The sequence below is a fragment of the Caretta caretta genome, chromosome 9, assembly GCF_965140235.1.
Source record: "Caretta caretta isolate rCarCar2 chromosome 9, rCarCar1.hap1, whole genome shotgun sequence".
In the NCBI taxonomy this organism is placed as follows: Eukaryota; Metazoa; Chordata; order Testudines; family Cheloniidae; genus Caretta; species Caretta caretta.
Window position 1 is genome coordinate 8,734,043 of NC_134214.1, and position 24,010 is coordinate 8,758,052.

At 53.6% G+C, this 24,010-nt stretch overlaps 1 protein-coding gene across 2 annotated transcripts in view; it reads right to left on the reverse strand.

The window, feature by feature from the left end:
* Positions 1-1,006: 1,006 nt before the first annotated feature.
* EPHB3 (EPH receptor B3) overlaps positions 1,007-24,010 on the reverse strand; it is a 44,427-nt gene continuing 21,423 nt past the window's right edge. Inside the window, exons 3-16 of one of the 2 annotated variants that reach the window (XM_048865455.2) lie at positions 23,104-23,776; positions 8,109-8,264; positions 7,481-7,816; positions 6,619-6,743; positions 6,293-6,461; positions 6,098-6,203; positions 5,165-5,217; positions 4,778-4,900; positions 4,441-4,688; positions 3,743-3,958; positions 3,486-3,635; positions 3,184-3,377; positions 2,753-2,908; positions 1,007-2,158 (exon numbers count right to left, since the gene is read on the reverse strand). In XM_048865455.2, coding sequence (XP_048721412.1) covers positions 2,050-2,158; positions 2,753-2,908; positions 3,184-3,377; positions 3,486-3,635; positions 3,743-3,958; positions 4,441-4,688; positions 4,778-4,900; positions 5,165-5,217; positions 6,098-6,203; positions 6,293-6,461; positions 6,619-6,743; positions 7,481-7,816; positions 8,109-8,264; positions 23,104-23,776 — 2,814 coding nt within the window. In that variant the 3' untranslated portion in view covers positions 1,007-2,049. Of the gene's footprint in view, positions 2,159-2,752; positions 2,909-3,183; positions 3,378-3,485; positions 3,651-3,742; positions 3,959-4,440; positions 4,689-4,777; positions 4,901-5,164; positions 5,218-6,097; positions 6,204-6,292; positions 6,462-6,618; positions 6,744-7,480; positions 7,817-8,108; positions 8,265-23,103; positions 23,777-24,010 lie in introns of both variants that reach the window. The other variant, XM_048865454.2, reaches the window with a different exon arrangement.

Sequence of the window (24,010 nt, forward strand, 5' to 3'; positions counted from 1 at the left end):
CCGATAAACATCGAATCCTTCCAAACCTAGATGTGGAGGAGGATCAGGCATGAATTTTATAGCTGAGTCACGGGCGTAGCTAGTTGCTGCACTCCACCCAAGTTGTCCCGTCCTTACGCCGGGCTAAGTAGTCCCAAGGGAATGCTGGGATGCTGGAGGACTGAAGTTCTCCAGCGAAGAGCAAAGGTGGGCAGAAGAGGGAAGATGGTCTCTAACAGCTCTCTCCTTTTCTGTCTAGAAGGGCTATCAGCAAGAGTGGCCAATAGACAGGATAGAACAGGGCCTGGCTCAGCAGCCAGGAAAGTCAGACAAGCCCAGCCAGCCTGGGCAGTTTCTCCAAATTTGGGGTTGGGCCCAGGCAGAGCTCCTGGCACCGGTAACAGAGGCTCTGCTCCCAGCCCACTGGCTGCACCCGCTTGGCTGGTCATGCCTGGCTTTGACTCTAGGTTTGTTTTGCACAGTTCGGTTCAGGCCGAGAGGGTTAGAAACCAGCACCGTATAGTGCCCTACATGCAGCTCTTCATGGCCACGCCTGTGTGACCCCTAAACCCAAGCCCCACTTCCTGCTAGCCCTCAGGCAGGGTCGCCCCACTCCCTATGCGGCCAGGGGACAGTACCCTTCTCCTTGCCCTTACGGACTCCCGCAGGGCAAGGCTCCCTAGTAAGCATGGCAGGTGAAGGGCGGGGAGAAGCTGGTGGGTTTGTGGACACAGCTGAGGAAGTGGCTAAGACCCTGTATGACCATCATGGCATTGGGTGGCAGGACAGCTACGCCTGATTGGCAGGGAAGGGGGTTATACTAGTGAAGCCAGCCCTTCTGCCAGCTCCCTGTGATATTTACAGCCAGGGGCCGGAGCACAGGGCTAGGGGCAGGGAAGGACCATGCCCCGTGCTCCAGAAGGGGGGGAAGAGCACTACGCCTGTACAAAGGAAGGAATGGGCTTGTGCTCCATGTCTCTTGGGTTCTGTACAGCGGCAGAGACTAAGCGAGCGAAGGAAACTCAAGTAAAATTCTTATTGCCTTTATTCTGCCCATGCCCTCACCCAGCTGGCCAGCACACATGCACGCACGCTCGTGCTGGGACTCTCCCCCCTCGCTCGGGACAAGCCGAGCGGCCAGGAAGAGTCAAAGCAGCAGAAGTGAGAGTCTTTTGGCAGCAATCACAGCGTGCGTCAGGAGATGGCCGCGCTCTGACAAGACCCGCTCCTTCTGCACAAAACAGGAGACTGGGGAGAAGCCGGGCTCCGCAGCCAGCTCGGCCTGGCCTCCCTGACGGCGCTCCGAACTCTGGCTGAGCAGGAGCAAGGCTGCCTTTGCTCCCCTGGTCCCTGTGCAAACTCGCGCTGATGGCCTTTCTCCGCAGTCCAGATTCGGCCATAAAACAAAGAGGGATGAGAGATCTGGAGTTGGTGTGTCCAACTCCCTGCATAGTAATCTCACTGCGGTCAGGTTCCGGCGTCCAGAGGCAAATGGACCGATACCCCCCCCTTCCGACACATTCCAGTGCAGATCCCTGTATGGGGGCAGCAGGGGGACATGATTGTCTGGGGCTGCACAGGAGAAGGCCAGGTCGGACCCCGCTCCATGCCCTTCACAGTCGGGCAGCTGCTGTGTATGCTTGTATCCCCACAACCCCCTCGCTAGGCCACAAGCTCGGGAAAGTGCCCGCAGCGTCTCCAAAAGGCGCGTAGCGAGAGGAGAATGTTTGTGACTTTGGGGTTAAGGAAATCCAAGAAGCGGAACAACTCCTGAACCCACGGCGCTGTGTGCAGCGGAGATGGGGCAGGAAGAGGGGGTGAAGTCTTCATCCGATAATCTGTCTTCAATATGAAGACTGCATCGCCGGCTCTGTTCCAAACACAAACACAAGGCTGGTCTCCCTCTCGGCCCAAGTGCCTTGGATTCACGGAGGCGTGTCCCATCCCGTGTGACTGTCAGAGGCCGAGAAGCTCCACGCAAAGGGGAAAACAGGAAGCCGGGCCGCACCACAAACTAGAATCTTATTGACAGATTCCCTCAGTCCATTCCAGCCCCAGAATTTCCTGTGGTCAAACCTGAACAGGGAGGGTCTGGTTCATTTGCAGCCTCATGTCCTGAATACTGCTCAGGATCTTCTTTTGATGTCCTGCGAGTGTCACCCCTATCCTGAGCAGGTCTCTGAAAGGACAAGAGGAGGCAAAGCTCGTAACAAGTCTACACACTCCTTGGAGAGCCCTGTGCAGGGGCATTTCCACTGCAGCATTAACCACTGGCTGATGGAGCAGACAGATATTCCCCAGCTGTGTTTAGAGGGGCCCAGAACACGGCAGCAGAAATCCTTTAATGCCACTTGGCCTCCTGGCCAGACACAACAACAATCTAGTCAGGGTCTGCACCCGTCCCAGCTTCATATGAATCCCCTACACCCCCAGCCATGCACTGATCTTCGTCTACTTCTCATGGCCACTACACTGCAACGAGTCTCAGAGCCTAGGTCGATTGACTCTGGATCGTGGGCCTCAAACGAGCCACATACACATTTGGCTTAGGGCTGGAGCACGGGCTCTGAGACCTGGCCTAAGAAGCTACTTAATTCTAAGAGCAGAGGTGCTGGACACTGATCACAGAGCTTTCCCAGCCCAAGAGGGAAAACTTGCGCACACTTCATTGTTCTTAGGCAGGAGGCATCTACCCTCAGAGCTGCTGAGTGCTCTTCCTCCCAGCAGTGCCCTGTGACCAGGCCCAGCTCCCAGCCCCTTCAGCCCCACTCACTCCGCTGTCATCTGTGCCACCAGGTCGAAGGATGCAAATCCAGCGTTGACAAAGCTCTCCTTGTACCGTCCCATTTTGATGGCATCGAGCCAGTCGCCCACGGTGGTGAAGGTGGTGTAATCCGGCACGGTGCGGTCCAGGAGTGGCTGAGACACGCTGCGGGGATAAGAGCGAGCCCAGAGTTAATGCGGGGAGGACACAGGGTGCTGTTGGGCTGGGGTAGGTACAGACCTCTGCCAGGCACTGGTGGATAATGGGGTTCCCCCCGGCGCTGTCTCCACCTGGATCCCCACCTCTAGCCCTCTAGGTTCTAGCTCAGCCAATGCCTGGCTCCAGCCCATGCGAAGCAGATTCCCCAGCATTCCCTGCACTGCAAAGGGACGAGCGGCCTGGCGGGGTCGCTACCGGAGCAGGGAGGGGAGGGCACTGACCCAGACTGGACGCTGGCGATGACCTTCAGGCTGGCTGCGTTCCGGATGAGCTTGTCCAGCGTATTCACTATCTGTGCAAACTTGGGCCGTAGGTTGCGGTCACGCACCCAGCAGTCCAGCATGAGCTGGTGCAGTGCCGTGGGGCAGTCCATGGGCGGCGGCAAGCGGTAATCCTGCTCCACAGCGTTAATCACCTGCCAAGACACACAGGCACGCACGCGGTCAGAGCGGCTGCGAGTCAGCCAGGCGGCCAGCCCCCCGGGTGCCACCAGAGCCTGGCTCCCACCTGTGGTCGCACTTACATCCTGGTTGGACATGTCCCAGTAGGGCCGTTCCCCATAGGACATGACCTCCCACATGACGATCCCGTAACTCCACACGTCGCTGGCCGAGGTGAACTTGCGGTAGGCGATGGCTTCCGGAGCCGTCCACCGGATCGGGATCTTACCACCCTGTGGGGAGAGACGCTTAATTCCATTATTTAGTGTCTACCTCAGGGCGCCCCCGCGGCCCTGCCCTCTGCGGCCGGGCAGAGGGTGCCGACAAGAATCTCACATACCAGCGAGCTGGTGTAGGTGGGGTCGGCGGGGTCGTCCTCCAAGAAGCGCGAGAGCCCGAAGTCCGACACCTTGCACACCAGGTTGCTGTTGACGAGGATGTTGCGGGCGGCCAGGTCGCGGTGCACGTAGTTCATCTCCGCCAGGTACTTCATGCCGGCCGCGATGCCGCGCAGCATCCCCACCAGCTGGATCACCGTGAACTGCCCGTCATTCAGCTGCCGGCAGACATTGGGGAGAGGTCAGAGGGGTCCCAAAGGTGAGCCCTTCGTTCCCTGCTTCCACAGGGGGCTTGGGGAGGGGTTCTGATCTCCCCCTAGAATGGGCCAATGAACCTGCTTAGAGGTTCTGGCTAGCTGCGCCTCTAACACTCCCACCGCAGGAAAGGGAAGAGTATATGTGGGGGGGGGGACCCTAACACACTATTACTCTCTTCATAAGGTGCCACCTACCTCCCGCCCACCGTGCTCCTCCAACAGGGCCCCTCCTCCCCATCCCAACGTTCGAACCCTGGGGGCATCAGTGTGAAATGCAGAGAAGCAAAGGCATGTGAGAGCCGAACGGGACGGGAGCGGCGAGTGCAGAGCAGAGGGCTGCCCAGCCAGAGAGAGAGAGAGAGGAAGGGGAGCGATTCCATTCTAGCCTCCTGTCCTCCCACACCCCTGGGGCACAGCCTGCCCCGCATTGCAGCAGGCCTCACCCGGAGGAAGGAGTCCAGGGCGCAGTTCTCCATGAACTCCGTGACGATCATGACTGGCCGGCTCTTGGTCACCACGCCCTCCAGGTGGATGATGTTGGGATGGTCAAACTGCCCCATGATGCTGGCCTCGCTCAGGAAGTCCCGCCGCTGTCGCTCCGTGTAACCCACTTTCAGGGTCTTGATGGCAACAAAGATCTCCCGCCGGCCCGGCAGCTTCAGGCGGCCCCGGCAGACCTCCCCGAACTCCCCTGCAGGGGAAGAACAGCGGAGCGGTTACGGACAGCGAGAACTCCCTGGCAGCCCTGCCACACGAGCCGCGCCCGGTCAGGTGACTTGCCTGCTCCAATCACCTCCTCGATCTTGACGCAGGAGATGTCGATCTCTTTGGCAAACTCCCGGACTGCCTCGTTGGGGTCCTCGTAGGTGAAGGGGTCGATGTAAACCTTCATCCCGGGAGTGACTGCGAGAGCAGAGCAAGTCAGGCCCAGTGGGAGGGCGCGGTCCCAGCAACACCCCTCAGCCCGACCTACAGCGTCATAGGACATCCTGGGGCCCAGGCCAGGAACTCTAGCACCAGACACAAAGCCCCCACAACTAAGGAAATCATCCCACTCTCGCTGCCCTGCACACGCGGGGGTGCAAGGGCCGGGTCACACTCCCGTACTGTTGCAGCACGCAGGGCTTGGGGGCAGGAGCATGCACTAGGGGCTGGGGTCACACTCACTGTATTGTTGCAGCTTCTCCGTGTACTCCGAGTCCGTACCGCTCCGCTGCTTCCTGCCCAAAGGAGACAAGAGCCATTTCAGGACAGTCCATGCCTGCTGCGTGCCGAGGGGGCCACAGGTAAGTCCGCAAGCCAGCAGCGGAGCAGATGCCCCGCTCCGGCACTGCACGGTGTCAAGGTCAGCGCCTTTCCTCCCCTTCTCCCTGTATCGTCACCCTCAGCCTAGAAGCAGGGACATAGGCATGAACTGCTGGAGGGGACATTTGCTCTGGGCTTGGCTGCCCTGATTCATACTGGCTCAGAGACCCTGAAAGGTTTGCAGCGGGCAGGGTGAGATCTCACAGGGGCACAGGGCGTGTCATGAAGCCGGCTCCACCTGAAGGCCCAATGAGGGCTGCAGTGGTAAAGGTAGGCTGAAGGCTGGCTCAGGTTGGGGGCGGGTTGCTAGTCGCGTACAACCCAGTTTGCATCCGATGGCCTCTAACTGCTGAAGAACAAAGCCGTGGGGAGGAACACTCACTGCCATGCTCCATGGGTGCAGACCTGCTGCCCAGGGAGGCCAGGTGGGAGCAATGAGGTTTGGGAGGGGCACCTGCTCGGCTGATGTTCCTCGACAGAACATCCTCCCCTGCCGGCTTAACACCCATCTAGCACCACATGCAGAGGACAATGGAGCCTGACGGGCCTGGAGCGATGGTTATTCTAGTGCAGTGGGAAGGGTTCTGCTAGAACCCCATGCGGACACTGCACTCCGCGGTGGAGCGGCCCCGGGTCTGGAAGGCCTGGCCCCCTCACTCCAGAACCCGGCATGCAGATGGGTATTTGCCTTAAAACACAGACAGTCTGAGGGATACCCCAAACACTGCAACAGGGACAAGGCCCTGCGGGACTCCTAGCCTGGGGCTCACACCCTTTCCCCGCCAGAGCTGGTACCTGAAGCAGACAATAGCAATCACCACCACAGCGATGACAAAGACCAGGCCTGCGGTGGCCGAACCCACGATCAGGGGCAGCTCCTGGAAGCTCTTCCCGCTGGAGCCTGTGGGAGACACGGGAGGCCGATCAGAACAAGGGGCTGAGCCGGGGTGTGGGATGGGAGCAGGAAGGGGTTCCAGTCCCAGCACATACCGTCTTCTGCAGGTGTCTGGAACTCCACAGGGAGGCTGTACCGGCCATAGCCGGCCACAGTGCGGGCCCGAACCTGCACTACATACAGGGAGTTGGCCGTCAGCCCATCCAGCCGCACTGTGTTCTGCTGGCTGGTGACGGTGTTCGCGATGCCGTCACTCTGGCCCTGCTGTGGGGCAGGAAGATCAGGGTCACTTACAGCGGTTGTCACAACCCCAAGCACCATCCTACCCCCTGCACCGGGGTTACCTCTATCACCATTACCCGCCCATGCACGTCCTGCAGGCAGCAGGGCTGGGGAGCGGGTGGCCTGGGCTCTCCTTTACCTTCTCAAAGTACTTGATTTCATAGTCCAGGATGATCCCGTTGGGTCTCTCTGGGGGCGTCCACGACAGCATCATGCTGCTGCCAGTACTGCCGTGCAGCTGAATTCTGGGAACGGCCGAGGGGGCTGCAAAACAGAAGGAAGGGATGGGCCAGGTTAAGCCGCAGCATTCGCAGCCCCATGCCAGCGGAAACATGTCGCCAGTCACTGAATTCATCCCCTGGGACCCCCCACAACGTCCCCCAACCCACATCCGTCTTCTACGGCTGAGACTAAACCAACAGGGCAAAGATCCCACCAACTGCTGATGAGACCAAGATCACACTCCTCCTGCTCTCCATGGTACCCTCCTCCGCCTCAGGGATGATGCCCACGAATTCTGCTCAGTGAGTGGCAGCAGTAGGTTTCCAGTGCATTGGAGCGGAGCCCGATGCAGGGGAAGGTGGAGAGGGACAGCAGAGAGCACACCACATGCTCTGAAGGTTTGGGAGGGTCCTGACCTTAGCCAGGCCCACAAGGGAGAAAGCCCATCTGCCCCTGCAAGCCGGGAGTCTCTGGAGCCAGGATTAGAGAGCTAGGAGCATCCACTAGGTCAGCCCCCTATCTTTGTTTGCAGGAGTTCTGATCTCATTCCTTCCAGGGACACTGATTTAAAAACAGAGAGAAATAGTCACCCAGGGGATTAGATGCAGGAGCTTAGAGCCAGCAACGCTGCACAAAGGGCATGAACAAAGGACAATGGCCTCAGAGAGACTTTCAGCAGGAAACCCTGCTCTGGTTACTGGGGATATTACAGGAGCAGAGCAGAGATGCACCCTCTCCCCGGGCAGCAGCGGCTCCAGCCTGCAGCTGTCTGTACTGACCCGCCTGGTTGGTGGTGATGTTGACGGAGGCGAACTGGGGGGAGTGGGGGCTCTTGTTGGACACGCCGTTCACAGCCTGGATCTCGAAGGTGTACTGGGTGTGCGCCATCAGGTTGCTGATGTAGATGTGCCGGTCCGTCAGGCCGAGCTGGCGGGGCACGAACTCCACGTTGTCATCGCAGCGCGTGCACACCCGGCGCTCCACGCTGCACTTCTTGCAGATGACGTTGTACAGCAGGTCGTCCCGGCCCCCCGAGTCCCGGGGCTCGCTCCACTCCAGCACCAGCGATGTCTCGTTCACGTTGGAGATGACGTTGAGAGGAGAGGATGGGACGCCTGCGGACGAGACACTCACATCAGAGCGGAGAGCGCCCCGACGAGCCCCCAAACCCAGCCCACACCCGGATTTGTGGGGAGGTGGCCCTTTGGACCTGCAGCTCTCAGGACTGGATTCACTGCCTCTCGATCTGGCCGTTCATCCTTTACAGCGAGACGGTTATCCAGGACACCCCACTCCCCCAGCAGAGGAGAACTCAAACCACACTGCTGCAGACTGGGACCCCGATCCTGTCCCCCAAGGTCAGGGTCTGAGTGATCCAAGACGTCCGCTACACAGGGACAGACTTACTGGTGCAAGCACTGTCTGCGGAGTCTGCATCTGCCCGGAAGTAGCCGTTCCGACAGGTGCAAAGCATCGCTGCCCCAGAGCTCGTCCGGCTATTGGGGGGGCAGGGTGAGCAGAGACCTTCCCCTTGCTTCGACTTGAAGGTCCCGGGACCACAGGCTGCACGGAGGGGAGAGAAGGGAAAAATGAACTTTGTTAGTAAAGCTCCCGGACAGAACGCCTGGCCTGGGTCATTAGCCCCGCACAGAGAGTGCGGGAAAAGCTGCGGAAACCCGGAAGCTCCCAGCCCATCTGCCCTGACAGGACAATACGAAGATGCCCCCTCAGCCTGGGAGACTCCCTCGGAGCAGCAGTGGGGTTCAGAGTTACAGCAATCGAGGCTGTAAATCTTTCCCAGTGATGTTCTCCAGAGCCCAAAAGGCCAGGATGCCAGGTGCCCGCCTCAGCAGGAGACACTGGAGAAAGAGTGATTCACCTCAGATTCCTTCTGAACAGAGCGCTGACCCAAGGGACCGGACTGACTGCTGGGAAGGAGCCCAGAACTTTCCTCCTCGGCTCTCCAGCCCCGGACGTTCACTGCAGAAACCAATCCAAGCCCTAATATGGAGCTACCAACAGATCCCGCCCCAACATCGCCCTCCCTCTTAGCAACCCCAGCCCAAACCTAGTGACTCTGCCTGTCACTGCGCTCTGGGCCCAGGGATTCAAAGCAGAGTCTTCTAATCCAGCGCTCAGCACGGCCAGCTCTCTAGGAACTGGTTTGTGATGGGAAACATGCCAAGCGCACCTGAGCTGGACGCAAGGGGCTTGCTGGCTGGCGCAGACGAGTGATTGTCACTAGCCCAGCTCAGCTGAACTCTTCTGGGCTTAGAGTAGCACCTGGGCTGAAGATGCCTCCAGGCATGGACAGAGGGCACCTTCCTACAAACATCGACACCTTTGAAACACCAAGGAGGAAGACCACCTAACCAGGAGTTACTGGCCTTCCAGGGAAGTGGAGTAAATCTCAACTGGACAGAGCCCCCAGGAAGGGTATAGGGGAACAATCCTACACTGGAAGTCAAAGATGGCAGAGATATCTAGGGTCCCCTCTAGTTCATCTCCTGGGTCAGGGTAAGACTGGTCCCTAGAGCATGTCCGCCATTGCTTTCTCCTGTCCCTTGGGAATCCATGTCGCAGATCGATATATCTCACTGACAGTCAGCCCAAGCTTCCCCTCTCATTCTCTTCCCATTAGCCCTAGTTCTAGCCCCTTGTACTGAACTGGACAGCCTCTCCCTCCTTGGCACTTAGCCCCTTCAAACACACAGGCATTCGGCGGTGCTTTGCCCAGCTGTGTTTTCAATCTTTCCTTCCAGCTCTTCGCTCTGTTCTGCTGACTGTCCCCGAATCCCTGCAGGGCATGACGGTGCCCAGAAGCGATCACAGTTCTAGGCACAGTCTCACTTCAGCGGGACAGAAGAGGACCCCTGCTCCCCCTTGAGCTGTGTCCCGAAGCCGCTGCATGCGCAGCCCCAAGGTCAAGCACCTCCCTTGCAGCTGTCCCCCCGGGACTGCCCTCTCAGCCTTTGCTGCTTTCCAAATGCCTCCTTCCCCAGTCAGTCTGCATCTCAAAATTATGACACCCCGTTCGTGCCAGCTGTTCCGTTTGCCCAGCGTGACCCCCAGGACAGTCCCAGGCACTTCAGTGGCCAGGTCATTAGTTCTCTGTTCCCGCTGGTTTTCCTCACCCCCCGAAGTTCAGTGCCCATTGCACATTTGACATGCTGTTCACCCCTCTTCCAGAGGAACTGAGCTGTTTGGACAGGACTCTGCATCAACTCCAGTGGCCCATCCCCAGCCCTGCCAGTTTTCAGGCCCCGTGACAGTGTCATTCCCCAGCCAGTTTAAAGTCATTTGTCAAGTAAGGTTAAGCCGTTCTCCTAGACGCTTTGCTAAACAGCTGCCTCTGCTGGGCTGCCCACGTCTGAAAACCCTCCCGATTCTCATCACAGCCCCTCACTGAGCAAAAGGCCTGGATCCCAGGCCTGGTTTGAACAATGGAGCGTTTAGCCCTAACAAGGGCTCTGTGAAAAGACGAACCCAGCACTTGAACCCGAAGGAGCCCAGCGGTGGCGAAGTGCCATGAAACTAACTAACCCAGGTCTCGCACTGTCTCATTCACACCTGCAGTGTGGCTGATCCTGTCCCACGAGAAGGCAGGTCTCTCTCCAGGACCCTTCCTGAGCTACCAAGTATCAACAGCACTAACAAGGCCACAAAATAAGTTCGACCTCAGTGCACTGAAATGCTGGAAATTCATAGTTACAGCTGAAAATCTCTGCAGACAGCCCCCTGCTATGCACTGGCATCATAGCTCATGGAGCATGTCAGTCACCCATCACTGAGCCACAAATGTGTCCCTCAATAGCCATGGGCTTCCCAGGAGCTCAGAGATATCCTCCCCTCCCCTCCTGCCCCTCTCTAACCAGAGAGCCCTCCCTGCGCCACAGAAGACACGCTCAGAACCGTACCTCTCTTCCCATCCACCCGCTCACCCCGAGGTGTCAAACTGCCTTCAGTTATCCCTGTTCATCTCCGGCAGCTCCATCTCACCAGACGAGCCTCCTGCTCTAGGCCTGCTACAACGCATCACCCACAAGATGAGAAGACTGAACAGCTCCATCTCTGGGGAGGCAAAAGCAGTTTCCGTTTACGAGGCATTTCCTACCACCCACAGTGGGAAGTTTTACAGCTGGGAACTGCAGCCTTGCACACAGGGTGTGGGGCATTTCGTAATCACACAATGGCTTGTTTTTATACACTTGCCCATCCAATCCTCCAGATTTACTACAGACACTAATTTCTTTCAGCAGCCATCAGCACAAAGCAGACACCTGGGAACCAATACCAACGTCTTTCCTAAGTTCACGCCACATTGCACCTTCATCCTCATTGCTGCTGCCGGAGAAAGATGGCCCAGCACCACAACCATTGACCCTTGATGCTGTAGTAGGGTCTCACGAGCGCAGAGATTCAGATCCAGAGCCACTGTCTCCCTCTCTTGGTCTTCAAATCACCCCACTTTGTGCCTCACAAATGCTGCAGAGTCTTGTAGACCCACAGGTCCAACAATCACAGGCTCGCAGACAAAACGGAGTTTTCCATTGAGAACTCCCTACACTAACCAATACTCCACATGACATCAGGGCCTGCCCTCTACCCGTACCACTCCACACCAGGGACAGTAAGGACAACCCCAGCTTCGCCTACAGCAACTGTGGCTCTCACAAGTCAGTGCGTGTATAGCCACAATGCACTGAATTGGACATGAATGTTTCTTCCCTTTGTTAAGCTCTGAAATAAACTAACGGAACAGAAGTGTTTGTTGTACTGTTTTTTAATTGCATATTGGGTCACCCCCACTGTTGTTGGTATCCAATAAAAACATCTATTTTTGGTAAACAATTCATCTTTGTTACTTCACAATATATGCTGCCTAGCGCTACTGAAAGTGCCCACTACTTGTTACTGTGCAAGGTGACAGAACTCACAGGGTCAGGGCCTAACAAGGGTAACGATTGTAAATGTAAAGCAAGCACCACAAGACTAAGAGCTACATCAAGCAGCCAGTGCGATATTCGCAGATGCACATCAAGCAGCACCCAATTCCTAACAGCCCCCAAAGCTCCAGAGCCAGATACAGCACAGTCCATCACGTCCCATGACTGCGGCTGACTGTTAAAGTGCTCTTTCAAGGCCTCCCTCAACCACAAAGCTCCTTGTTGAGCTCTTCCAATAGCCCTTGTGTCTGGCTGTTCCCACTCAGCACAGAGCTGCTCCACCTTCGCCCTCCACCCCAGAGCCAACTTTTCTCCCTTTGCTTCACAGATATTATGCAGGACACAGCAGGCAGCTATAACCATTGGGATATATTGGGGTCCAATCTTGTGAGTAAACAGCACCCACATCCCTTCCATCGACCAAAAGCACATTCAACAGTCACTCTGCGCTGGCTGAGCTGACAGTTGCCTCTTTCTTTGGTGCTGACAAGGTGGCATTTTCAACATCGTCAACACTGATGTCAGGGAAGCATCCCCCGTGATCCACTAACCAGGGAAAAGTAGCCCTTTCTGTTGGATGTACTCTGTGGCAAGGTGGGTTGGTGCTAACATAGGGAGATGTGTGTCATCTATCACTCCACTGCAGTTTGGGAACCACACTGCTGCAAATCCATCCACTGTGTTCTGCACGTTGCCAAGAGTCACGGCTCTGCATAGCCGGACCATCCCTGACAGGTGTTTGTCTGACCTGCTCTTAAAAATCTCCAATGATGGAGATTTCATAACCTCCCTTGGCAATTTATTCCAGTGCTTAACCAACCAGACAGTTAGGAATTTTTTCCTAATGTCCAACCTAAACCTCCCTTTCTGCAATTTAAGTCCATTGCTTCTTGTCCTGTCCTCAAAGGTTAAGAAGAACAATTTATCTCCCTCCTCCTTGCAACAACCTTTTATGTACTTGAAAACTGTTATGTCCCCTCTCAGTCTTCTCTTCTCCAGACTAAACAAACCCATTTTTTTTTTCAATCTTCCCTCAAAAGTCACGTTTTCTAGACAGTTAATCATTTGTGTTGCTGTTCTCTGGACTTTCTCTAATTTGTTCACATCCTTCCTGAAACGTGGCACCCAGAACCAGACAAAATACTCTAGTTGAGGCCTAATCAGTTTAGAGTGGAAGAATTACTTCTCATGGCTTGCTTACAACACTCCTGCTAATATGTCCCAGAATTATGTTCGCTTTTTTTTGCAACAGTGTTACACTGTTGACTCATATTTAGCTGGTGGTCCACTATGACCCCCAGCAGTCTGTCCTCCACAGAATCATCTTGTCCCCCGCTGCTGTGGTTCTTCGTGCAGCTCTGCAAATACCGGAGGATCGTGTACCCTGTGTTTGCAATGCTCATGAAAGCAATGCAGAGCTGGGCAGACTCCATGCTTCTGCCAGAAGCGGCGGACAGCAAGGAGCACCGTATGGCTTTGTGGGATTTTAATAAAAGGCACAAAAATTATGGGATATGGGTGGCATTACTGGATGGAGAAAGTTACACGATGGGACCTTGACCCTTTGCTCCCAGTCACGCCCGTGTGACTCATTTCTGCCCCGCTAGGCATTGCCAAATTTTCCCAAAAGACAGTGCACTGGACAATGGCAAGTTGCATGCTGTGATACCTCCTTGTGGTGTATTGCATGGTGCACTAACACAAGTATTCCTGGTGAGTATGTGCAAGGAGTCAAGCATGCACACGCACAAGCGACCTACTAAGTGCAGTAGGTTTATGCTGACGTAACACGAGTTGACCAAAGCTTGTAGCGTAGACATGGCCTCGGCCAGCAGCTACGTCACTGGAAGGAAAGCTACTTACTGCAATGGTTCTCCAAGAGTATTGCCTCTACAGACCCTCCCTAGAGGGGCCGCATGCTCTCCCACACACACCACCAGGCAAAGCAGAAAAGCTGTTAGGGGCTAGAACACCAGGGTATGGGAGACAAACACCTAGCCACTGCTTAGCTCCTCTCCCTCCCATGGAAACACCACTGAAAACGCTAATGCAGAGGGAAGGAGGGCAGGTCAGTGCGGATCTACAAAAGCAATACTTACTAGTGAGTGCGTAACCTCTCTTTCTCCTTCACTGCACTGTCTTTGCAGTTCCCCACCCTAAGAGACAATTAAGCAGCAGAAACCCTCAGGAAAAAGCCAAGTGCTACTGATTAAGAGCCTTATGCATTTCTCTGATTTGGAAATCCAATCTAGACTCAGCAAAGCAAATGCTTTTAAGTCTACCAGGAGGCTGGTTCACACTCTTACAGAGACATTATGCAGGCAGGCTGCAGAAGCTGCTATCCCTCCATCTGACTGGGCTCCAAGTCCTTTAGACATGGAGGTTCCAGCTAAGTCAGGGGTGGGCAAATTTTTTAGCCCGAGGGCCACATCTGGGTATGGAAATTGTATGATGGGCCACGAATGCTCACAAAATTGGAGGTTGGGGTGTGGGAGGGGGTGAGGGCTTCGGCTGGGGGTGCAGGTTCTGGGGTGGGGCTGGGGATGCGGGGTTGGGGGTGCAAGAGAGTGCTGCAGGCTGGGACCGAGGGGTTTGGAGGGTGGGAGGGGGATCAGGGCTGGGGCAGGGGGTCGGGGTGCAGGAGGGGGTCAGGGATGCAAGCTCCGGGCAGCGCTTACCTCAAGTGGCTCCCAGAAGCAGCAGCACGTCCTCCCTCTGGCTTCTATGCGAAGGCACGGCCAGGTGACTCTCCATGCTGCCTCGTCCTCAGGCGCTGCCCCTGCAGCTCCCACTGGCCGTGGTAGCTGGCCAGTGGGAGCTGCGGGGGCAATGCGCGGAGCCCCCTGGCTACCCCTATGTGTAAGAAGTTAAGGGGGGACATGCTGCTGCTTCCGGGAGCCATGCGGAGCCCTGGACCCCACTCCCTGGCCGGAGCTCGAGGGCCAGATTAAAATGTCTGAGGGGCTGGACGCGGCCGCTGGGCTGTAGTTTGCCCACCCCTGAGCTAGGTCATACCACACCGATTACAGCGCTCAATCCATTGTGTTACTTTCTGAGCTGAAGTCACCAGGTCTTTGGGTCCCCTAACAGCCTGGTAGATTTAGAGTTTTACCATTTAGACTTTACCCTGGCTTTTCCCTAGAAATCAGGAGATACTGGTATGTGGACGGGGTCAGATGAAAATCCAGGACCACCACTAGCCACGAATGGGGATGGTGTCTGCCATGTACACTTTTTCTTGATGGAAAGTCCAGAGGGAGGGTCTGCAGCTCGCACTCACCTCGCCAATTCCATGGCCACTACCAAACCACACTTAAGTGAAAAATGGAGACAGCAGACACCCAAAGAAGCCTCTGTGTGTTTAGATAGCCAGGCTCACGTCCCGTATGGTTACAAACCGGTGGATACAAGTTCAGATTTAAGGAACCATACTATGAAGGGATGAGGAATAACTGAAGTCCCTTGGACACATCAGGCTGAAATAGCTGCCATGTACACTTGACCTATGGCAAGAGAAGCCTGAGTCCACAAGGGGGACAGAAAATCCCAAACTGAGACAACAGGAGAAACTCCCTTAGTTTTCACAAGGCAGGAAACTCTGATGCTGCAAGTACAGCTTTACTGAGGCGATGAAGCTGAGGAGTTCTGGCTAGATCCCAAGTTGGACAGTACCCCGCCTCCCGATAGCCTCCTGCATGCTTGAGGGGACATAGCATTCTTTGCTTCCTGTTCTAAACGGTGTGCAGCATTGCTGAGGGCCCAGAAGCGGCGGACAGCATGGAGCACCGTATGGCTTTGTGGGATTTTAATAAAAGGCACAAAAATTATGGGATATGGGTGGCGTTACTGGATGGAGAAAGTTACACGATGGGACCTTGACCCTTTGCTCCCAGTCACGCCCGTGTGACTTATTTCTGCCCCGCTAGGCATTGCCAAATTTTCCCAAAAGACAGTGCACTGGACAATGGCAAGTTGCATGCTGTGATACCTCCTTGTGGTGTATTGCATGGTGCACTAACACAAGTATTCCTGGTGAGTATGTGCAAGGAGTCAAGCATGCACACGCACAAGCAGAAGCAGCTGCATTTCAGTCAAGAGAAAAGTGATTTTTGTATCTGGTTTGTACCAGCACCCACTGTCCTGGGTCTGAACTGGTTAGCCTGGGTCTGTACTTATGGTGGAAGAACGTACTTTCTTCCAAGCCCCATTCCCTCTTTTATTAATGTCCAATGCATAAGAACGGCCATATTGGGTCAGACCAAAGGTCCATCTAGCCCAGTATCCTGTTTGCTGACAGTGGCCAGTGCCAGATGCCCCAGAGAGACTGGACAGAACAGGTAATCATCAAGTGATCCATCCCCTGTCGCCCATTCCTAGATTCTGGCAAACAGAAGTTAGGGACACCATCCCTGCCCATCCAGGCTAAGAGCCATTGATGGACCTACCCTCCATGAATTTATCTAGCTCTTTTTTGAACCTTCTGATAGTCTTAGCCTTGACAACATCCTCTGGCAAAGAGTTCCACAGGTTCACTGTGCATTGTGGGAAGAAATACTTCCTTTTGGTTGTTTTAAACCTGCTGCCTATTAATTTCATTGGGTGCCCCCTCGCTCTTGTGTTATGAGGAGGTGTAGATAACACTTCCTTGTTTACTTTCTCCACACCAGTCATGATTTTATAGACCTCAATCATATCCCCCCTTAGTCGTCTCTTTTCCAAGCTGAAAATGCAGTAGCCGAGCCCCTGGTTAGACAGCAGTAAATGCATTGTCATCACTTATTTATTTTGCTTATTAAGTACTTTGGGATGAAAGGCACTTGAGTGTGAGACAATTAGTAACCGATTTGACTCATAGCATCACCTCCTCAACAAGTTTCAAACCAGCAGGCCCGGGGAGGAGCAGAGAAGTACGGGCTCTAGCAGAGTCACGCTCCCATCCCGATACAGGGAGTGCAACAGGTTTGCTTTACTCTACGGCCTCCAGAGCCTGGAAAAGAGCTGGCAGTGAGAGAAGCAGACTCGTCCTTCTGGGGTTCTTGCTTCCCCTATCCAAGCTACTTATTACATGGCTCCGTCACTGTAGGATCCATTCTCCCCATTGTATTTATCCTGTTAGCACCCATGAGGCAGGGCATGGCTACCATCCCCCCTGTACAGATGAGGGAACAGAGGCACAGTGAGGCTACGTGAACTTGCATAAGAAAATACAAAATCTGTGGCAGAGCAGGGACATGAACTCAGGTCTCCCATGTCCCCAGGTAGCACCCTAACCACTGAACTGTCCTTTCTCTGTGAGAAACTGCATGTGACAACCACAGTCTGGGCCAGTGCCCCAGGGATTGAACCAGAGCTCTCCAAGGATGGAAGCATGCGTCTTTACAGCTTGGGCTAAAGAGCCAGCATCCCCTGACCCTCCCGACAGGAGCTGACATTTCTGTAAGTGCTTTTCAGGCTGAAGAATCTCCAGAAGACTCCTGACACACAGATCACGTCTGTCAGAACCGAGATGCAGCCACCTCTAGGGGGAACGTGGCAACCATTTAACAGTCACAGCACAACTGGAAGCAGGAGAGGAAGTGAAGCAGAATCCCTGTCTAAAAATAATAATAATAAAAAAAATCAAGCTACTAGAACTCAGGGAGGGGGACAGGCTGGCAGAAAGTAGTTCCTCACTCTGGACTTTCGCCAGGACTCCATGGATGACGCTGCCATAGGATGACACCACAAGAAGTTAGGATTTCGGTTTCGCATCTGGCCTGCAAGTCAACAACTCCTCCAGAGACACAGCACCTATTGCATCAAGGGGAGCACCAGCTCAGAGGGCCACCTGCCAAAACACCACTTCCTGCAGCACCCGGGGTTTTCGGTAGAGATCTCTGCCATCCAAGTATTGACTCAGCCCAACCTTGCTTAGCCTCTGGAGTCAGACAGAATGACAATACCAGGTGGTCTGGTTGCAGAAAGCTTCTCTTTCAAAAACAAAGCCCCACCCCTGTGAATAAGGGCCATGGGAGGGAGCTAAAACACACTGAAATAAATCATCCCAACATCACACACCATGACTCACCATGTACAGGGCCTGTGATTACCGCACTGGATGTGGGCAAGGAGAAGGGAATCCCCCTCCCCCCACCCCCCGATACACACTGAACTCGATATTCTGAGGTCCCCTCCCTCTGCAGGGAGGGGGGAGGGCTGTCCCGACAGCATGAAAATTCAAAACTGCATGGTACAGGGTACTTTACTGTCCAGATCATTAGACCAGCTGTTACTCTCCACCCCAGCACCATCTCCTGTAGGACTCTCTGCTCCTTCTTAGGGGCGGATAATAGCCCCGAATTATACCGTTTTAGGGCTGAGACAGTTTTCTATCCACACTACAGTATTGTAACCCAGATAGCGTCTTTCCAATTTCTCTATTCCTTTCCCCTGCAGGACGAAAGCAAAAGCCCCACGAGTCTAGATAAATTAAACCCATCACATCCCTTTGTCCGGCAACCCTGTCATTTTGTTAAAGGCCGCAATCAGGTTTGCCTGGGACAATCTGTGCTTCATGAACCTGCGCGGTTCACGCACGTTACTCTTTCATAAGTGCCCACAGATGGATTAGCGTCACAGTAGCACTGTTCCAGCTGCGGCTCAGGTGACCACGCTCATTCTAAACCTCTATTTTCAAGGCACTTCATTTCAAGAAAAAATTACCCTTTGGGCTGAACTCTCTCATGCTGGTTCAGTCCCAAAGTGGTGCGTTGCAGGGGGTGCAGGCTGGAGTAATCTAGAAAAAGCCTTTGGGTGTTTGAATGATGCCCAAATAAAGTGTAAAACCAAATCTAAAAAGGAGAATTTAATTTTATTTTTTTACTCAAATCACAAGAATATGAATTTAAAGGGCACTGATGGGTCAGAAATAATATTTAAGAGTCAGATTTCCTTAACTATGTTGCAAATAACAGATTTTTAAAATTCTAGCTTACTTCTCTTGCTGCCTTGGAATCTGCCACCTCTTCTTTTAATTATCTAAATAATTAGTTTCACTTCCTGGTTTTCATGCAGTAACTCAGTGTTGCAACGTGGGGCTGAAAATAATTGGCAAATGCTATGATTAGTAGGCAGTTTTTTAAAAAGTCATGGTAACATATCCATTAGTCATTGGTTGCAAAAAGTTTGCTTCTACAAACTCCAGACTTTGGCCCCAATTTGACCCAATGGCACCCCTTGAAAAAGCTCAAATTTAGTACACAGGCTTTGAAGGAACACGTGCTTTGCTGAGTTTGGAAGACAGCTGGTTGAGGAATAAATTCAGGAGTGAGAACAGCATAGCACGCATGCTCTGGGCGTGCTCTCTCTCGGCATTTAACCGATTAGACATTCACATATTATTGAACTATGCAACCATTTCTCTAGTCTAACAAAAGAGAAGGAAATGTACACAAAGCCCATTGTTCCTGTAACACGATAGCTCTGATTTTATGTGCACAGAAATCAGGGAAGCTGGGCTGCTTTCTAGGCAGTGGATTATCTGAAATATATTGCCTCCAATCTTGCCTCAGATGATCATGTGAGCAGGTACGTTGAAAGTCATGGGGAAGGGGCGTGTTGCCAATGAGACTTCAAACAGACATCTCTAGAGATCCAATCAGTCTGATGTGATGGACACCAGGCATGAAGGAATCTGGATAAACTGTCCCCTACAAGAGGGTTTTGTTTGTTTGGTTGGTTGGTTGGTTGGGGGGGGGGGGGATGTCAGAAGCAAAGATACCACGCATTCTGTGTCGATCCCTCGAAGACAAGCGTCTCACACAGTGCCGGTGCTGGCCCATGGGGGGGCCCTAAGCAGGAATATTTGCCCCCCCCCCATACTAATAATTAATAGGAGCCCCCTTTGAGCTGCCCAGGGCCCTAAGCAATTGTTTAGTCTGCTTATGCCTAGCGCTGGCTCTGGTCTGACATGACCTGCACCTGGAAGAAAAAACTCCAGTGGGCGATTTCACCCTAACATTGTCCCATCCAAAGTAGGAATGGTCTGTTTTTAAAGAGACACAGTAAACAAACGAAAGTTGGCATAGCAGTTTGCTGAGGCAATGCAAGGAGGGCACGAGTACATTGCAAGAAAAATAATCACCTGGAGCAGCAAGTCTCAGAGCCCGGGTCAAGCCAGCTTGAGCTAAAAGTAGCAGCGTAGACGTTTGGCCTTGGGCTGGCTGGAGCCTGGGCTTTGACATGGCAGCAAGGGGGGTGGGTTTCAGAGCCCAGGCACTCGCTCACGCATCCACACTGCTGGGTTTAGCCCGGCAGCGTGAGCCCGAGTCAGTTGACTTGGGCTCAGACTCATTGCCACTGGGTGGGTTTGGGGTTTTTTTGTGTTGGTGGTGGTGGTTTTTGGTTGGTTTTTTTTGCAGTGCAGGTGATGCACACGAAGTAGATGTGGAGTGCACATGCTCACAGTGCAGCTGGCCTGGGACCCTGTGGAAATTAGCACCATTTGGGGGTGGGGGAGAAGATGGCACATCCCTTTGAGGAACTCAGCAATTGAGCCCAAAGCATCAAAAAGACAGCAAATCCTCCCCTACCCCTGCAACATTCCTCCTCATTCAGTGATCCAAAGGAGTCCAGAGAAGCTGGGTGGGGTTGGTGGAGCTGCAGACACAACGTAATCCAAAAACCACAGCCAAGGGTCCGCAACCTTTCTCCCCCCCGAGAGAGCTGCCTCTGGAAATCCCCATTCTGGGGAGAGCGGCAAGCAGTGCAACCCCCCTGCCGAAAGAGCTGTGTGCTAATGACATAAGGACAACGCGCCCGAGAACGAGACGGCAAATCAATGCTGTGGAAACGTAGCGTTCAAAGCATGCCAAAGACCACGACACTGCCTTCCGCCTGGCGGAATGAGCCCTCGACCCCCGAGGGAGCAGGATGCTAGCTTTGTCTAACAGATCTGAATACAGAAATCTAATCCTGCCGCGTGGAGAGGAGGATCTCTTCAAAAGCCACAGGAAGTCTGCAGTGGGGTGGATTTGCAGCAGGTTTTCCCATCTCAGCAGTAACTCAGGATTCGCTTTTTTTTCCAATTAAAATGTGATTCCTGGCCCTTATAGGCACTTTTCCCCCAGAGATCACAAAGCGTTTTACAAAGGACGGTAAATAACATTGACCTTAAAACTCTCTGTGGCAAGTGCCATTTCTACCTCTGTCTGAATAGCGCTCTGCACAATGGGGGCCACAAATGTGATTAGAACCCCTGGGTGCAACAAACAACACCCCCATTTTATGACTAGGAAAGGGAGGCAGAAAGGAGTGGAATGAGCTGACAACGTCCCCGTCTCTATAAAATCCATCTTAGACAGGTTAGGTTTGCATGCGAATGGGCACACACATGTACCAAACCTTGTACTATTTTCAAAGGATGACAGAAGACCCCTCCCTTGTACAAGGGCATGGAAGGCAGCAAAAACAGCCACTTACTTTTTGGTTGTATCCCAGGACAATTCTTAACTCACTCACAACAGAAGAACTCTAAAATGACTGGTAAAGGGATAAGAAAATGGAGCGACTTCTCTAGGTTCTCCAAATCCTTAAGCTGCTTTTGTTTATGGACACGTGACCATTTAGCGAAAGATCTCCTATTCCACAAGCAAAACGTGATTTCCCCAGAGAAATGCAAGGATTCCCCTTTTAATAACCCAGCAACTAGTGCATCACATGGAGATTTTTAGGTCTAAGGAGCTTTCCTTACTGATGAGGGAAGAGGTCTGGGCAAGAAGAAAGGGGTTGCCATGGACAAGGCTAACAGAACTGAGATCACTTCTTGATCAACTTTTGTTGAAAGAAGGAGATGGGGAACGAAAGATGCATCCTCTTTCCCAATGTAACGATCATTTAACACAAAGTTGGAACCCCTGATGCACCGGAGTGGACAGATACTATTCTGACTCATTTGGCAAAAAAAGGAGTTTTCTTTAGTCTCCATGAAAACTACACATGTTGATCTGACTTATCTGCTAGTGAGTTTTTCCCTCCTGCCCCAGAAGGCAGCTGAAAGCATTACCAGAAGCCCCATCCCTCACTATGACTCCAGGATCTCCCTGGCTGTTCAGATAAGTCACTGCTGCAGAGCACTGCTCCTTCGAACCTCTATTGCCTTTTCTCTGATCAGAGAAGCAAAGGCACAGACGCAAGTAAGGTAAAGTCTTAGCCCCACAGCTTCCTGTACAACATGAATTGTCTGAGTATTGCTGGGCAGGGCCTCTGTCTCACAATCTAGTCTCCGAGACCTCCTACTAGAAACCCCGCCATCTCCTGGAAGAATCCAGGAGAGACCCTATCAACGTTCGAATCTGAGCAACACCACAGCCAGTTTCCCCATGCTCACTCTTGACCTTAGGGTTAAGAAGAGAGAACCAAATGAATCACACCCTTATAAGTACAGGCTCTTAGAAGTCAGTTCTCTAAATATGGATACCCCTGCAGGCTCTCATGGTGACAGCTGGCTGCCACCACTGCCAGATGCTCTCCCAACACCCTCACTCCTGCAGTTTGCCCGATGGGCACTACTCTGTACAAACCAAGGTAGCCTTCCCAGTTGAACCCATGTTATTTCCTGCTTTACTGACACATGGAAGCGAGTGTCCTAAATGGCTGTGGGTCCTGAATAATCTTGAGCATTTAACCTAAGGATTGTACTGCTCAGAGACGTAGTATGGCACAGACACCAGCCCCACTTCTCTAGAGTCCCTCTCCAAGGGATACAGGACCTCACCCCATAGCTGCCTAGTGCAAGGAAGACTTGAAGTGGAATAGGATGGGGACTGGGCTCTGGCATGACCTCATACTGCGTATCCCATTCAGTAAGCGGCAGGACCCACTGATCCCAAGGTTCCCTGTTAGGCCTGTAAATAGGGACATCAGAAGCTGAACTCAGAAGGGGTTCTAGGTCCTCCAGGAAAACTGGAGCCCCTCAACGGCATGCGGTGCTCGCCCTGATGCCAAGGAAAGGACCAGGAGGTGGCAGGCCTGGGCCATAGCTCCCAGCTGCTGGAAGGCACCGAGTGCTAGCGAGCACACTACAGCTGACGTTAACTAGGTATCATCGGTGTGAGCTTTCATGTTTCGAACACCATCAGGCACCCAGGTGGAGACCCAGAAGTACAGATGGTCATTAAACTGAATCACAGAGGATCAAACTCCAATGTCCAGGTGTCACGGAGTCCCCGGGCCATGCTGTGGAAATGCTCCCCGCGAAGCCAGTCAGGACTCTGGGGAAGTCGCCTTTCTGGGAGCAGCCTGTCTGCAAGACACACAGCTCACACGGCTTCCACCTTCCCGGGTCTGACCTCAGAGCATTCAGCCTCCTCTGCCCCTCCGTGCGCTTCCCCCCAGCGAGTCTGCTCAGGCATACCTTAGACACATACCTTACTCCAGAGGAAGAGAACATGTTACGGGCCATCTAGCCACGTGCTTACCTTGGCACTGAGTATCTTTCATGGCAGGCTCATATCCAGCAGCGCATGTGCAGGCTCCCACTGGTACCATCCACTCCCCATCTCCATTACAGTACAGCTTCAGGGGCACGGACACTTCCACTGCATTGGGGATGCAGGTCCCAGGGGCAATGACCAGAGAAGTGGGCTCGGCCCCAGTTAAGGTCTCCGGAAAAACAGCAAAGCCAGCAATGGTGTTGGAGCATTTCTTATAGAAAGCGCGGACAGAGATGAGAGACATACAGGCACCCAGGTCCTGGAAGGCCAGGTAAAAACCATTCTTGGAGAGAGGCCCAAAGCTGCGCACCTTGGTGTTTACACGGCCAGACTCCAGCTTGGAGAAACTCTCATCGGGGGCAATTGTATCCACTTTGATGTAGGGGTTTTCCATCCAGAAGGGACTAGAGGCAGAGGCAGAATCTGTATCCGACTCGTAATAGAAGAGATTGAAGGTCTCTTTGCAGGAGCCCGGGATGTTGGGGATGCTGTTACAGTCCCGTACAGTGAATTTCAGCTCCACGTAGACTCGCTGGACGTCCTGGCGCTGGATGAACTGAGTACGAAGCCAGTTGTTCTGATTGGCCTCCCGCACATTGCACACCTGGTATGTTCGGATGGGGTTCATGGCCTCATCGTAACCACTGACTTCCTCCCACTGCAATGGAGAGAGATTGGCAGGTTAGCCCCTGGGGTGGGCAGACCGGAATGCTTCAAAACATGGCCCCACCCCCACAACAAACTAACCGAAACCACATTGCATAAACCAGACACGTGATTACCCCCAAAAGCACCAACACACGCACACAGTCAGTATGAACCAAGGTACCCATATGGTCCGTCCCTGCCCAGCTCTCTCCTGGCCCTACTCCCCTCGTCACGCTGAAGACTG